General features: G+C 33.0%; 1 protein-coding gene across 1 annotated transcript in view; it reads left to right on the top strand.

Annotated features, from left to right (window-relative positions):
• The window catches only part of LOC127739143 (hemicentin-1-like), a 56,176-nt gene that overhangs the window by 29,352 nt on the left and 9,931 nt on the right, over positions 1–16,893 (top strand). Inside the window, exons 12-14 of the mRNA XM_052250739.1 lie at positions 1,631–1,918; positions 14,662–14,913; positions 15,086–15,349. Of these exons, the coding sequence (XP_052106699.1) occupies positions 1,631–1,918; positions 14,662–14,913; positions 15,086–15,349 (804 nt within the window). The remainder of the gene's footprint in view (positions 1–1,630; positions 1,919–14,661; positions 14,914–15,085; positions 15,350–16,893) is intronic.

The raw sequence follows: 16,893 nt of genomic DNA, 5'->3' as shown, positions 1-16,893 counted from the left end.
CAGCCAAATAAATACGCGAACACTAAACTCAGATAACTAGAAGTTGGTAAGATTAGCATTTCAACTAATATAAATCCCATTTTAGTTAATTACCTTGCATACTGAAGTAAAAGTTGATGCCAAGAATGTCATTGTTGTGGAATCAAATCTTGTAATCTAGAAATTAAATTATTTGAACTGTTAATAAAAACAGAGATACTTCCTCAGTAAAACATTATAAGATTCACATTCATTCTCAGAATAAGAAAACTTATACAGTTTCTCCAAATTCAGAGTAATGATGTTTCAATTCCCGTCCTTCAAATTTCACTATAAGAAGAAATGTCTTACATCACTCAGACTAATTCATATATGAAATATGAAATGCCTAAAAGGAAGTCATTCATTGATTTCAAACATCGCACTGACCATCAAAACAAGTCTTGGTTAAAAGTAAAAGGGTCACTTGAACCTTGAGAACTTTACCTTATTGTAAGTTTGTAAGAGAGTGAAATTCTCCCTCTTTTATGAATGAGAAAGAGCATTATCATTCTCTTAAATATACTTGGAAAGTACTTTTATTCGTTGGATACCAATTTTCATGGTTTTCGTGGATGGCTTACACACTAATTCAAGGGTCCGACGAAATATTATAACTGTTTTCCAAATCAAGACATGGATATATCCCAGTGCAGGTTTGACTACATGGATACGGGTATATAATCTAGAGAAAACACCGAATACCAGGAATCGCACTATGAACTATATTTACAACATCATACAGGATTTTACCCTTTTAATCTTTAAAAAACCTAAACTGTACGACTTAAACCTTTTAATTCTCATGAGAAATTAGTTTTGATCGATGAAAATCAGACTTCCGGTGATGATATACGATGGCGAAGTGTTCAGTTCATCTCCTCATAACTCTCATACGACAAAAAAAAAACATTTCGTATTGGGATTGCTTTTTTATTCACCGAATCAAAGTACATTTGTAGCATTTATTATGTACTTGTTTTCTTTAAGTGACATGTTTGTAGCCCAATTAACATTTTTGATGATCGTTAATTTGTTGAACATTCGATCTTCTGACGATTAGCAGATAAGAATCATCACTTCTGATTACACGTGTACAACCATTAAAATGTTTACTTTGCAATTTCCTTTAATTGAGACAATTTGTAAGCATTATATAAATCAGCTTATTTCCGAAAGCAATTATTTTATCAAAAAATTGCTGATTGTTGGGAGTTACAAAAAACTAACAAGTAGCTACCAATGAACACCTTATTTTGTAATGTCCCACAATCATTTTAAACAACATATGATTTTTTTAAAGAATCTTCGTGTCTGACGGCTTCAAATTCTTCATTCGATTTTTTTTTTCAGAAAACTATGATAATTTGCGTCAAAAATGAGTTGTTGTTTTCCTTTTTTTCTTTTTCGTTACAGTTGAAACAGTAGGTCACACGACATATGCATCAACATTCAAATCAAAATTCAGTAGAACAAAAATTAAAAACAAATAGGCGCAAAGCATTACAAACCAGTAAAGCATTAAGAAATACCCCCCCCCCCTTTTTTTTTTTAGAAATTATTCTAAAAAGACTCTTACAATGCAATTGAAAGTTTATTTTTATGTTCACAGATGTACCAGATGTAAATATCACACAGCCGTCTCAAGGCTTTCGCGGACAGGCTATTACAATAAGATGCTCCTACGTTTCTAACCCTGCAGCTACTAATGTTATATGGAGTAAAGGAAACCAAGGCATTACTGTTGATGGTAACAAATACGAAGGCGGTAGCTTGTCCAATCCTGATCTTACAATCACTAATCTGGGTGCTTCTGACCGAGCGTCATACAAATGTTCAGTAGTGAACGCCCTGGGACAAGGTGATTCATCATCTGTCACTCTTTCGGTTGATTTATCAGGTAAGTGACATCCGTCATGATAAAAACTATTTATAGAACAATCTTGGTATATTCTGAATGATTGTATATTATCATCCTAAATAGGAGGATACATTTCTTATTCAGATTTGGAGCCATCGAGTAATTAATATTGGATAGAGTATTAAATAAAAAGTTGATTTTTTACTTGGATAATATCAATTTATCAGATGCGTCATTTCGACTGATTGTAGATGCAAACATTTGATTGAAACATTAAGAATCGTCGTATATGGAACACTAATTAGGGATAGTTGTTCTGGTCTATTCATTAGGATAGGGATAGTTGTATTGGTCTATTCATTAGGATAGGGATAGTTATTCTGGTCTATTCATTAGGATAGAGATATTTCTTCTGGTCTATTCATTAAGATAGGGATAGTTATTCTGGTCTATTCATTAGGACAGGGATAGTTATTCTGGTCTATTCATTAGGATAGGGAACACTAATTAGAGATAGTTATTCTGGTCTATTCATTAGGATAGAGATAGTTATTCTGGTCTATTCATTAGGATAGGGAAAGTTATTCTGGTCTATTCATTAGGATAGTGAACACTATTTAGAGATAGTTATTCTGGTCTATTCATTAGGATAGGGATAGTTATTCTGGTCTATTCATTAGGATAGTGAACACTATTTAGAGATAGTTATTCTGGTCTATTCATTAGGATAGGGATAGTTATTCTGGTCTATTAATTAGGATAGGGATAGTTATTCTGGTCTATTCATTAGGATAGGGAATACTAATTAAGGAAAGTTATTCTGGTCTATTCATTAGGATAGGGAACATTGAATACATTTTAAAGAATTGGATTCCTGGTTTTCAATTTTTGTTTGTTTTGAGCGTCTAGGTTAAGGTATATATAACCCCGTAAATCCCTACGGGTTACATTACAGTTTGTTGGTCTATCATCGACACTGTGGCTGCTTTGAACGCAAGACCGTATACAATATATACACATTTATTCACACAAGTTTACAGCTTGAAAGGTAGGGGAAGACTGTCCAAGCAACATTTTACAAAACAATTATACATTCATTCAAAGTTAAGGATCTTAAAACATTACAAAAGGTTGATAAAATATATCTTTTATTCTCAAATCTTCTGCAATAATAATCGGATTACTGTCCTCCGGCTAAACTTGATAAAATAGCGATAATTGTTTCTTTTGTAGTTGAGTGTAAGTTACATGTATTATCTTTCGCACTTTTAACTGCCATCGGATTAAGTTGTAAATTATTGAAATCTATAATCTTTAATCTATTTAGGTATTTGAAATAAAGAAACATTGTATTTAAGAATAAAGAAACATTTGAAACAAGAAATGTTCAATTTAAAACGACACTCAATAATGTTCATATAAAGCACTTTTTGAATTATTGTAAAAGTTCTTAACGTCACTTTTCTTTCGGTTATATTCTCCACTACTCCCCCGACGTGCTCGTCCCGAGCATAAACAGTACTATATCATCCTTCTATGGGTAATTCTTTCTGGTTGCTGAAAGCGTGAAACATACTGAAGACATCACGAACATCGAAAATGCACATTTTGGACCTTTAAATAAATATACAAAGGTGGCGAGGGGGGTATGAGGAGGGGACAAATATAATTATACTAAAAATATTCATTCCCACTTAACAATTCAAAATAACATGACTCCATTATATGTAAAGTTATATAAAACAACAACGGGGGCTACTTTTATCACAATCATAAAGCTAAGACTAAGTATTGAAGGATGGGGGGGGGGGGGGGGTAATGATCATTGATCCGTTTATGATTCTAACAAAGATTACACTTTACTGAAAGGTTTTCGAAAACACTATCAAGAATATGAACCGATTATCAGATTATCAGTGGCTATACTTGTACCTTGTAAACAGGTTTTGATCAAACATATGCTTATTTCTGACATGCAGTACAAAGGTCGTCACTCCTGTACAATGGAAACAAGACCACAAGACAGGTGACGAGTCCATCTTGTACTCTTGTTTCGGCCCAAAATTATATTATAAAATGATTTTCTAATACCACTGATAATCGATGTATATGAAAGCTACACGTGTAAATTCACCTACTTACAGCATGTTGTGTGACATGATAAAATAACGACAACTTTGTTCAAAGTTACAACCTTCCCTTGTGTAAAACACTAGGTTCTATGATACAAAAGAATACACAGACTTTAGCTCGATTTATTCTTTGTTTTCTTAATGTCAGTGGCATATATCTCAGACATATTCAGAATAAAGTTATTATTCACCTTAGAATAATGAAGTTTTCTTAATAAATAAATTCTTAATGTGAAATAGAAAAACGAAAATAAACTTTTCTCATTGAGTTGACTAGCTAGACTCGATTAATCCATGTACTGAAAATATGCTTGGCCTTGTTTATTTTCAATGTTGTCATTGTCGTCTTCGCTTATTTTTACTTTGACTCTGAGCATGAAAATGTTGAATCAAATGATTCGGTATGTGGTGAGATGGTTCCCATGTATTTTGTGAACTTCTGTACCCTCGCCATTTAATGAGGTATTGTTTAATGTTGCCTCGTTTTCTACAATTTATTATTCTTTCGACATCACATATGTCCTGTTGATTGTTTGTATTTTGTGACGGTTGCTTATCTTTGTGTAAGTGTGCTTGATCCTTTTGATTATTTTCCCCACTTGATTTTGTGTATGTTTAATAATTGTGTCGTTGACTGTGGCAAGGATTTCAGGCAGTTCCTCTGGGTTTAGGTCGTGGTCTTCATTAACTTCATCGGGTGGGTTCGCGGGGCGATTTTTGGGGTCAAGATACTTCTTCAATCGATTTGCATGAACTTGAGCCTTCAATGTTTATCGTCAGAAGATTTGCGCAAACGGTAAGTATATTCATTCACATATTCTGCAATATAATACGGTCCAGTTCATTTTTGTTGAAGTTTGGGCGACGATCAAACTGGAGTCCGTGTACAGTAAAGCCATTCTTTATCTAATATATTAAACATTAGTTCGTCTACGTTTTTATCGTGTTGCGTTTTATACTTCTGTTGTGCAGCTTCAATATTTGTCTTAGCTGTTTTTCTGTTTGTTGAATGTCTGAAAGTACCTAACAGCCACGTTTGCCTATTCTCCAGGACCCAACACAACGTGTTTCTGCAGTACAGAATAGGACAAACTCTACAATATTCCGTGGCTCATATGAAGGGTGGGCGCTTCACTATTTTTTACTATTATACTTTGACTACCGAGCTAGTCAGTATTTCTTTTAAGTTCCGATGTCTACTATACGCCACCATTGGTGGTTTTGGAAATAGCTCCCTACATTTCGCATTGCGAAGTAGTTTTTTTATTATGTTTTCGCAAAGCTTTATTTATATTTCCTAACGAAAAGTGATATTTAGTTACAATTACTAGTGGTATCTGCTTTTTAGATTCTTGTTTAAAGCGGATATTGAGAGCCGATTCACAGTTACGATGTATTTCATGCTCCTTATATCCCTTTGCTTAAGATGGCCTTTGAATTTACAAATTGTATCTTTTAAATTCTGCGTGTTGCTGTTGTTTCGGTGGTGGCGAATATTTTCCCCTTTTATAAATCCAGAGATGACTGTTGGGTTATGCATAGACGTCCTATCTAAATATTGAAATGTATTAGTAGGTTTTATGTAGCTCTTTATATCAAGGATACCGGTGTTCCTGAACCTCATCCCTTTATGTACGACTGTATCGAGAAAAATAATTTCTTCGTTTGAAATTTCATAAGTAAACTTTAATAAAGGGTGATGATCATTTGCTATTTTAAAAAACTCCTCAACCTCTTCTCGTGATGAATGAGCTATTATATACGCATCATCTCTATACCTTCCGTAAAATAAGATCATATTTTTATACTTATATATTTCAATAATTTCATTGATAACTTCAAATGCTCTAATATCACAAATTTCTGGGCTGCATTTACTTACCATACTAGCACCTATTTTCTGTACAAAGTATCGATCATTAAATTCAAAATAATTGTTTTCAACACTGTGGCTACTAATGATTTAATTGTTTCACAGCTAGGTAATTTTATCGGATAATCTTCTTTTACTGCATTGCTGTAAGCCCGTCCAACAGATTGAATGAGTTCATTGAACTCCGTGTTGGTATAAATGCTGATGCAGTCAAAAGAGATTAACAGGCAATCCCGATCAGGCTTTAAATTTTCTATTTTATTTATGAAATCTCCACTATCTCTAATGTAACTGGTCTGTCTTTTAACTATATGTATCAAAAAGTAATCAATAAATTTGCTTACCCTTTCGGTGACAGAGTTACATTGAGAAATAATTGGTCTGCATAGGGGCAATTCATTTACTTGCCATCGTTTATTTTTTTTCCTTTGAATAACACGTTCACTTGATTTGTGACGTTTAGGAAGGAGAAAAAGACGACCCAATCTAGGTCCCTCTTTCGATGACCCACGGAGAAAATCAAGAGTTATCCCATCAATCTCACCATTGTCAAACATCCTGCTGATTTGTGTTTGTATATTATTTTTAATCAGTAATAGATTAGGTTCTTGTATCTCCGTGTAATGGATAGAGTTTAACTGCCTTAACCCTTCTTCAATGTAGTGTGTCTTTTTAGATATTACAATTGCGCCTCCTTTGGCGCTCTTAGAGAAAATAATATCATGCATGTTTCTCAAAGATCGTAATCCTAGCTGTTGTTTTTTAGTGAAATTGTAGTAGTTAGTTCGTAAATCAAGATAAGATAATTCAAACTTTGTTAGATCTAGATAATTTTCAAGTTCAAAGCAAGCAGGTGTTGGGTCATAAAATGATTTCTGTCGGAACGGATGCATTCCCCGACTTTCTGTATTGCCAAAATGAAAACGACATCTAAGTTTTCTGGCAAATTCATTGAAGTCTGTCATTACAGTTCTGCCTATATTACTTTTCTTAGGCATAGGTATAAATTTTAAACTTTTACCTAGAACTATGTATTGTTCGTCTGTCAATTGACAGTTGGCTAAGTTATATACATATTGCTTAGCTTTATATACCTGTGCTTTTTTTTGTCTTTTCTTTCTAGAAACCCGATCGAGTTTTTATATTTTTTGTTTAACAGTTTTTACTTTCTTTTTAAATCTGCGAGTCATTCTTAACATTGACGATTGCAATTCTGATAGTTATAATTGCGATCACAGGTATAACCTTTACGCCTAAAACAAACCACATTGGAAAAACCAGCTGTCTGCAATCACAGACAAATGGAAACTGAATGCACAAATTTTATCGTACATCTACTTAATAATAAATCATGATGTTGACCTCAGCTGACCTTTTATGTCAGTGGTTGGAAAGTTAACATAAGTTGAATGTCTGAAAGTACCTAACAGTCACGTTTGCCTATTCTCCAGGACCCAACACATCGTGTTTCTGCAGTACAGAATAGGACAAACTCTACAATATTCCGTGGCTCATATGAAGGATGGGTGCTTCATCAGAGGTCCTGACCCAATCCTTCATGTTGTACTAAGCTTTGACTACCGAGCTAGTCAGTATTTCTTTTAAGTTCCGATGTCTACTATACGCCACCATTGGTGGTTCTGGAAATAGCTCCTTACATTTCGCATTGCGAAGTAGTTTTTTATAATGTTTTCGCAAAGCTTTATTTATATTTCCTAACAAAAAGTGATATTTAGTTACAAATACTAGTGGTATCTGCTTGTCAGATTCTTGTTTAAAGCGGAGTAACTCTGATCGTTCGATATTGAGAGCCGATTCACAGTTACGATGTATTTCATGCTCCTTATATCCCCTTTGCTTAAGATGGCCTTTGAATTTACAAATTGTATTTTTTAAATTCTGCGTGTTGCTGTTGTTTCGGTGCCGGCGAATAGCTTCCCCTTTTATAAATCCAGAGAAGACTGTTGGGTTATGCATAGACGTCCTATCTAAATATTGAAATGTATTAGTAGGTTTTATGTAGCTCTTTATATCAAGGATACCGGTGTTCCTGAACCTCATCCCTTTATGTACGACTGTATCGAGAAAAATAATTTCTTCGTTTGAAATTTCATTTTACTAAGTAAACTTTAATAAAGGGTGATGATCATTTGCTATTTTAAAAAACTCCTCAACCTCTTCTCGTGATGAATGAGCTATTATAAACACATCATCTCTATACCTTCTGTAAAATAAGATCATATTTTTATACTTATAGTTTTCAATAATTTCATTGATAACTTCAAATGCTCTAATATCACAAATTTCTGGTCTGCATTTACTCTCTTTGACATATTCCCCATTTCTATTCTCAATCTTATTTTTTATGATAGTTACAATACCATAACAGGGTGAAGTTTTTTTCCTAAATCTGTAAGAATTTCTCTACATGGACCAAAATTAGCATATTATTTCGTTAAAAAGAACTCTGGAAGTTTCTATGGCTCCTCCAGTTTTCAATGGAAAAGCTTCACACCATTTGGAGAACGGACATACTACTAGTAAAATTTGGTTGAAACCACCTGCTGACTATGATATATTGCAAAGAATGTCCATGTGTATTCTTTCAAAAAATCCAGTTGCCGGTAGAGGCTTTAAGGGTGCTCTCATAGAATGCGGATTAGTCAATACAGGTCCTGACATACTCTTCAATGTCAAAGTATATTCTCTTCCAATAATACTTCAATCTAATGTTGTTGTAGGTTCTGTCAATCCCTGGTTGTTCTACCACAGATAAAACTAGTTTATTGACCGGTGAACGATATATGCCAAATGTAAAAACGTTAAAATAATCTTAACTTAATGAAACGGAAACAGTTTAAACAAAATTTCAATATAATTGTTCAATCTAAATCGTAAGCTCATAATTTGAATACTTTAGGAAAGCAACATTAATTTGAGCATTATAAAATGGCAGATTTATGGCATCTATGCTATTAATATTTATTTAACGAAGAACGGCTTGACAGTGTTTAGTCTTCAATAAACCAAATCATGTTGCTAAATATTATATATATAAATTTTGAGATTTCTAAATTTTAATAATTAAAATTTTTTAACTTTTCAAAACAAGATAAATAAATTCTGTATATTAATATATGTGTTTTTGAATAAATTAAATATACCAAAATCTATTCAATTTAAATAATTTGTAATGATTAAACATTAAATGAAATATGTATATACAAAAATTAAATCTGGTGTTGAAAGGGGAGCTAACACCCCATTTAAGTTATATTAAACTTATGTTAACTTGTCAAATGTCTAAATATAGATGCGAACCGTGTGGATATATACATTTCCAGCTGTTATAGAATAAAAAAGACAAAATACGAAACTATTTTTATGAAATATCGTTGATTCATTGTCAAAACGTAAAACAGACAGTCGTTTTACTAGAAATGGGTAAAGCTAGAGAATTGATAAGAAATAGTGGATTCGGAAACGGTAATCAACTTGCGACTAAAGTCGCTCGTTGATTATCGTTTACGAATCCACTACTTCTTATCAATTCTCTACTACCAAATAATTGGATTATTGTCCTCCGGCTAAACTTAGTAAAATAGCGATAATTGCTTCTTTTGTAGTAGAGTGTAAGATGCATGTATTATCGTTCCCACTTTTAACTGCCATCGGATTAAGTTGTAGATTATTGAAATTTATAATCGTTTTAGGTATTTGAAATAAAGAAACATTATATTTATGAATAAAGAAACATTTAAAACAAGAAATGTTCAATTTAAAACGACACTCATTAATGTTCATATAAAGCACTTTTTTGAATTATTGTAAAAGTTACTAACGTCACTTTTCTTCAGTTTATATTTATCGAGGAAAACTCTTAAGACACACCAAATTCATAAAGTGTTATTTTTTTTCTAGCAGTGGGTAGATATTGCTGTCGTTGGATTGTTATAAGTAGAGGGTATCATCGGTTTATTCCCGATTGTCCCACTTTTTAAAATTGTAGAGTTCTGATTGTCCCACATGAAAAGTTCTGATTGTCCCACATTATTTTATTATGTTAAATGTTCTTAAATAAACAAGGTAGTTGTTGTTTGTTTTATTTAATAAACAAGAATTAATTATTGCATGTTCAAACTAATTATTTGATATCGATCTTATAAAAAATTGAAAACAACACGTTTAATAATTTCATGCGTCCGAAGTGCACTTCTGGATTTACATTCATCAGGAACGCTCAAAGCCAAACATTTGAAATCTGAAATACTGTATAAACTATGATTTTTTTAAATCATCAGATTAAAGCCCTTCATAATATAAAATTTCTGATTTATAAAATATAATTGTAAAACAAATATCAGTATTATAATTTTTAATTACACATTTTTTTGTAAAGTTTTTAAATAAATTTTAAAATGATACATGCAATTAAAAAAATTCTTTACATATTAAGATTCTGTACACTACTAAAGGTTGCACTTTGTAAATACAGCTGTTTCTCAAACCACGCCTCTTTTGGGGAGATATATAATATTCATAGATATGTTAATTTGTTAACGTACTGGTTCCCATTTATGATCTCTGTGTTTCATCTCATAGAGACATCACTTGTGAATGTAACCAGTATAGAAAAACATGGTAGCGCCTAAATTTTAATTCTTAGGAGGTCCAAATATGGAGTTAAGGGTAGTATAGAATTTTAGTACAAGTTTAAACTCTTAGAAGTTCAGGGCATATAAATGTTGAAAATATGCCGCACAGCCCTATATTTTAACCTTTGAATAAAATAGTAGTGCATATAAACTTTCCGTTCTGGGATATTATTTTTCACGAAACTTCATAGTAAAAGTGTCACAGTTTCAGCCGCAAAGGGAGTTCCTATGGGAAATTGCATTGTCTATATTTACAGAATTGCAACCTATAGACTGCTTGTGTTATATTTCCTCTTTGCAAACTTTCTTTTATTAAGTATTTTATTTCTTATTCTCAAAATGAATTTTTAAAGGTGGACAATTTAGAAAAAAACATGTTTGACATATGTTTGACAAATATTTGATAATTATTCAGTCATAAATAATACATGCTATATTTTGGATTAAAGAAAGAGTGTAGGCAATCAGGCATATTGTCAAAATTATATAGATTGTCGGAACATAGCTATACGAAAATCAATAATTTAGATTAAAGTGTCAGCTTGGTTGACAAGACAAAATTATAAGTGACCAATTAAAATGTTGTGGTCAGTTACGAAATTAAGTAACGGGATTTTTCATTGATAAAACGAAGAAAACCTGGGATCTCTTAGAATGTGAGCAAAGACCTGTTTAAAGCTAGTGTTTTGGCTATTCGTCAGTTGCCATGATATTTCAGTCGTAATAAAATAAAGTTATTTTGAATTCTTCGTTTTTACCAGGCCAGCTAAAGTCAAGACGACATTGGCTGAAAGTTAAGTACGACACTTGCACCCAACGTCAGATTAACCTGAACCCAACTACTTTCGTCATTGACTACGGAGCTGCTGCTCAGAATTCCCAGAGCATCCTTTCCAGGAATCACTATTGAAGGATATATTTTTTATTTATACTCAGTGTATTTGGTGAAAAGTGCAGCAAACAAGATTCGTCTCGTAACTATAAAGTAAAATCACAAAAATACTGAACTCCGAGGAAAATTCAAAAAGGAAAGTCCCCAATCAAATGGCAAAATAAAAAAAACAAACACATCAAACGAATGGATAACAACTGTCATATTCCTGACTTTCTTATGTAGAAAATGGTGGATTGAACCTGGTTTTAAAGCTAGCTAAACCTCTCACTTGTATGACAGTCGCATCAAATTTCATTATATTGACAACGATGTGTGAAAAAAACAAACAAAAACAATAGGTAAAAATGTCACAAATAGGGGTAAATAGTCTAATAGTCTAAAGGAGAACCAGACATTCATCAACGTATACGCTCGGCAGCAGTTCTTCCTCTGGTACCACCTGCAGAAATAGACAACGTCTGGTTCCATGCACTTGAAGACCTTGAAAATTCGAACTCAACATCAAATACCACTTCGTTTACGGATAACGTCACAACATACTGGTTTCAAAGCAACAGGCAGCTATGGAACCATTACCAAACCGAAGGACCAAGGACGACAAACTACCTCGATGGACGGCACAGAAGAAGATGATATAAGTACCACACCCAAACATAGTATACAAGCTACTGGACTATCTTAAAGAAGAGCAGGCAGCAAACGAAATGACTATCATTCAGTACCAGGATTATGGAGTAGGTCCAACAGATAGAACAAAATACAGAAAAGTCAATCAACGCCTACAGGAACTCAGACCATCTTCAGAATAGCGAAGTAATTGTGTTTCAGTATGCTAACATTGCCTCTGACTTATTTGTTACATTTTGACTAAGTTTGTTGCAATTATATAATGTGTTGTGATGTTTAAGTTATGAATCATGTGTGCTTTATTGTTGTACGTTAAGCATTGTGTGTGCTTAATAGTATCTGCTCCTCGTGTCATGTGTGTGCTTTAACGAATTAATTTGTTTATTGTGTGTACTAAAATGATTTATAACATAACTTTCCGTCGATAATTTCTAAAGTTCACTATGGAATTCCTTGGGCAAAGTTGGCCTTATATGGTTTTGGCTATTTTTTTTTGATGTCATTTTGGTCATATAAATCATCCAAATATTATGCATTCCCAGCTTTCAATTTATGTTTAATTTTGAGCGATCCTAATATATCTGGCAAAGCAATTCGGATATACATAATTTGTGACGTTTTAATTGCATTGTGAAAAATGTATCGATGTAGGAACGGTTTTCTGTCACTTTCTTCTTGGAAATGTTTAAATGAAAAATAAATATCCTTAACAAAAAGTGTAAAAACCTGTTACACTTCTTAAATAACTATTACATGCTTTATCCAATTTCTTCAAATTTGCTTTTTCAGAGAAAAAACTTGTTTCTATAATTACTTTGGAAAAAGAATTTTAAATACATTAATCTTATGTTATGAAATTAGGGACCCACCCTTCCCCCCTTTGCCAATGTGCTTAACACTGCCTCTTTTCAGCCTCCCTGCCAACGCTTGATATGGTATGACTTATAACGTCCCAAATCAAGTTTGGATACACCCGAAGGATTCAGCGGCCAAATAGAATATAAGGCAGTGTTGGTTATATTTCAAACAAAGACAGGTTTGGGAAAACTTACCACAGTTTATTAAGTATGCATGTAATTTTTTCAATTATACAATAATTGAACATAATGTTAAATGAATTAAAGCAAATACAAAATGTAAGTAATGCATGAATAAAAAAGATAAATGATGTGTAATAAAAACTGTGGTTCTCCAAAATAGAAGTCCAAACCTGTATGTAGTGGTAGAGGAATAGTATGTATATATATATATATATTTGTACATAGAAAAATAAAAAATAAGATTACAATGATACATGTATTGAAAAATTACACGAGTAGAAGACCATTTTATACCATTTTGGGAAGTGCTTTTGCAAAGACATTCATAACAGTCTGTCGGTGAGTGAAAGAAGGATCTGAATAATTTTTGTATGCATCACTCTTCCAATCCCCCTGTGTCTGAATAATTTCAGACGGGGTGCCACATTCTAATGCAAATGTTGCCCCGCCTCTACGAAAACTGTGCCCGGAGTACTTAGAACTGTCATATCCAAGAGATTTTAAAGACTGTTTTAATCTGGTTAGAAATCCATTATACGTAAGGGGCACCAACTTGGACTTAAAGGAAAACATAAAGGCTGACACCAAATTATGAGAGGAGGGGCATATATCAAACGAGAGTTTTAAAGCTTGACAGGGACAGAAGGGGAACCTGGAATTATAGGTAAAGATACTTCTAGAGCTCTTTCCCTATTTTGTACGGTCTTTGTTTTCCTGAGTGTTAAAGTTGCCCCCACCTTCGAAAACTTAACCGATGCCCTATTCAAATACCGATCAGGATTAAATACCATTAAAGATGGTGTAAAAAGGTTTGATTTCCTGAAAAAGGAAAAAAAGGCTACTAAGCAAGCTGCCCAAAAAGTTATATCCAAACTTTCATTTAAGTCTATAGTGGTAAAAATGCCAGACAGTATTTTAGGAGTTATGGGTAATTTTGGGCGTTTTTTCAGCCCCTAGAACTCTTTTGAACCCTTTTAAAACACCTTTGACAAAATGTGTATCAATAGGGTAAGGCAACTCAGCCTCTTCATGCAGGAGGCGCACAATATTTAAATAATTGACCACTGAGTTATAACAAAGCCTCTGTGTATATCAATATATCTAGCCAAATTGTCTTTGCTAATTTGGACCATAGGAATGAGCAAACTTCTGCAAAAGGATTCATAACTTCTAAATTACAACATCTCCTGCACTTGGAATGCCTACATAAAAGATAGGATATGGCTTGGTTAGACATATGGGATTCCAAATGCCTTACCAACAGTGGTTGGGGAAGATAAAATTTCATAAATTGGTAAAACGCATTAGGCTCATGTAACCTAGATATGAAGTCTGCCATTATTTTTTCTTTCCCTGGAACATGGATGGCTGTTTTATCAACGGTACCTATGCTGCATCCTAATTGGTCACTATGAATAACGTTATGATATAGAGGCGCAGGAGATATAAACAATGTACATAGTTACAAAATACGATGTTATTGCAATGCAATCACTGCCCTGCGATTTCAACCATGATTAATAATATATTTAAATATAATATCCACGTTATTTTTTACAGCTGCACCATCAATCATAAGAATAGTACCAGCAGGTGTTGTAGTTCAAGAAGGTCACAGTTTCAGCCTGACTTGTGAGGCTGATGGTGATCCTGCCCCAACATACAACTGGTATCAAAATGACATGATTATACGAACAGGTGCTGTCTATGCCATTCCTAATGCCAATTGGATTGAACATGATGGTTTAATTTTGTGTAGGGCTACCAACACTATGGGGAGCAGACAGACATGGGAAGATGTTGATGTTCAGCGTGAGTTATTTTTTTTTCCTATAGAAAATGAAATCATTGAAAATTGTGTCATCAGTATAATCTATTTATGATGAAATAGTCAATACCTTTTTTTACCTATGTTGAGCAAATTCAGTGTATAAACACTACCCTTCGAACATGTTAATAAACATAACATTTTTATAATTGACAGATGTACCAGTGAGTAATGTTACACAGACAAGCATATCACAAACTGTTGGTAATCCTGTCCGTCTTAGCTGTGACACACGAGCTAATCCATCGGCTACTGTTTGGGAATGGTTTAATAATGGTGCCCCTATGCCGGATACCAGCAAGGTGCTATATGTTGATATGGATGCTGCTAGTGCAGCTAGAGCATATACCTGTAAAGCTACAAACGTTATAGGAAAATCACCTGAAATTACTTTCAATATTCGTATAGTTACGACAACTGGTAAGCTTATTTTTCTATATACAAGAGATTGTTTTATATACTGATTAATGAACATCACACTTAATAACTGGGGTGCGTCCAGTGCACTTTTTATATCTACCTTCATCAGGAACACTAAAACCAAAAGATGAAGACCAGGCGTAACAATTTTTTCAAGGAGCTATATGTCCAAAGGAGACCAACTCCTGAGCAGAAATTAATGTTTTCAAATATAGAATGTTTGAACAAATGTACTGATCGTTGACATCATGAGTCGGTTTCACAAAAAAAAAATACGACTAAGATTGATCTTAAGTCATCTTAGTCGTAAAGTTTTTCGTGAAACCGACTCCGTGATTTTTTTTTTTTATACATGCTAATATTTGAAACTGAACTCATTATTAGAGAAGGTAAATATGACCAAGCTGGTATATTTGAATTGTTAACATATGTTTCTATGCATCGTATATACGTTTTTATTCTCAAAATATAGCATACAGCTTCGAGATATGTGTTAACTTTTAAATTAAAGACATTTTTTTTACAAAACATTCGATTATGGTAGTTGCAAATACATTCGGATTATTATGCATAACCATACATTCTACCGAAAAAAATTCAAAAAAAAGATAACAGATTCGATCTTTAAAAAGCATTTATTTGCATCTCTGCCGTTGTAACATTTTGTTTGGGGACATGTTAAAAAATGGAAAGTATCTAATCGAAAATAGAAAGTCGGCTACACTTTTGTACGTGCAGGTGTGTTTGATATGTTTGTTTTTTCTTGATGATGTATAAATAAAAACAAAGTTTGATACATCATCATTTTGGCTACATGTTGATATAATTACACTACACATTCATAGTTCCAAAAATGAAGTAGTTGGGTAAAGTGAAATACCTTTCTAATGATTCATACCAACAGAGTATATGTGTTTGAATATCAAACAATAAAAGCTTCATGATACTACAAATTTTGATACTTTAAGTTATTTATTACTTGTATTTTTTTTTTTTCAATCTTTTTCGAATGAAAATTTAGGCATTTTAATCATTTTATTCACGAAATGTATTGAATAAATGAAAAGTCGGACATACCGTTCACTTGCGTCCCCTTAAATTTTGTTACTAAAATCATTGACGACCGACTTAAATAACGGATCTGTAGAGTTTTTTGTTTTTTTCTAATTGACGATGACATTGATAAATCAATTTTTAGACCCCTTTAATATATCCCCATGCAAACCACTACTAACGGATCTGTACAACACATTTTAACATATGAACTGCATCGTATAGAAGTATGTATGTGCACATATACATGTAAAATTGAGAATGGCAATGGGGAATGTGTGAAAGAGACAACAACCCGACAAAAGAGCAGAAAACAGCCCAAGGTCACCAATTGGTCTGCAACATGTACATGTATAACACTCTGATTAATTTTGGAACATTCAAATACGAAGTAATAGATAAACTTTAGTCCGTTTTGTAGGGTTCTAATAAAAAATCAATCTAAAAACAGTTACAGGCTTTGCAAAGTGATTTTTTCAATTCGAAATAGG

Source organism: Mytilus californianus, unplaced genomic scaffold, assembly GCF_021869535.1.
Source record: "Mytilus californianus isolate M0D057914Y unplaced genomic scaffold, xbMytCali1.0.p SCAF_1, whole genome shotgun sequence".
NCBI classification, from domain to species: Eukaryota; Metazoa; Mollusca; class Bivalvia; order Mytilida; family Mytilidae; genus Mytilus; species Mytilus californianus.
Note: the sequence above shows the minus strand (reverse complement) of the source record. Positions and strands in the feature narration are given on the sequence as shown.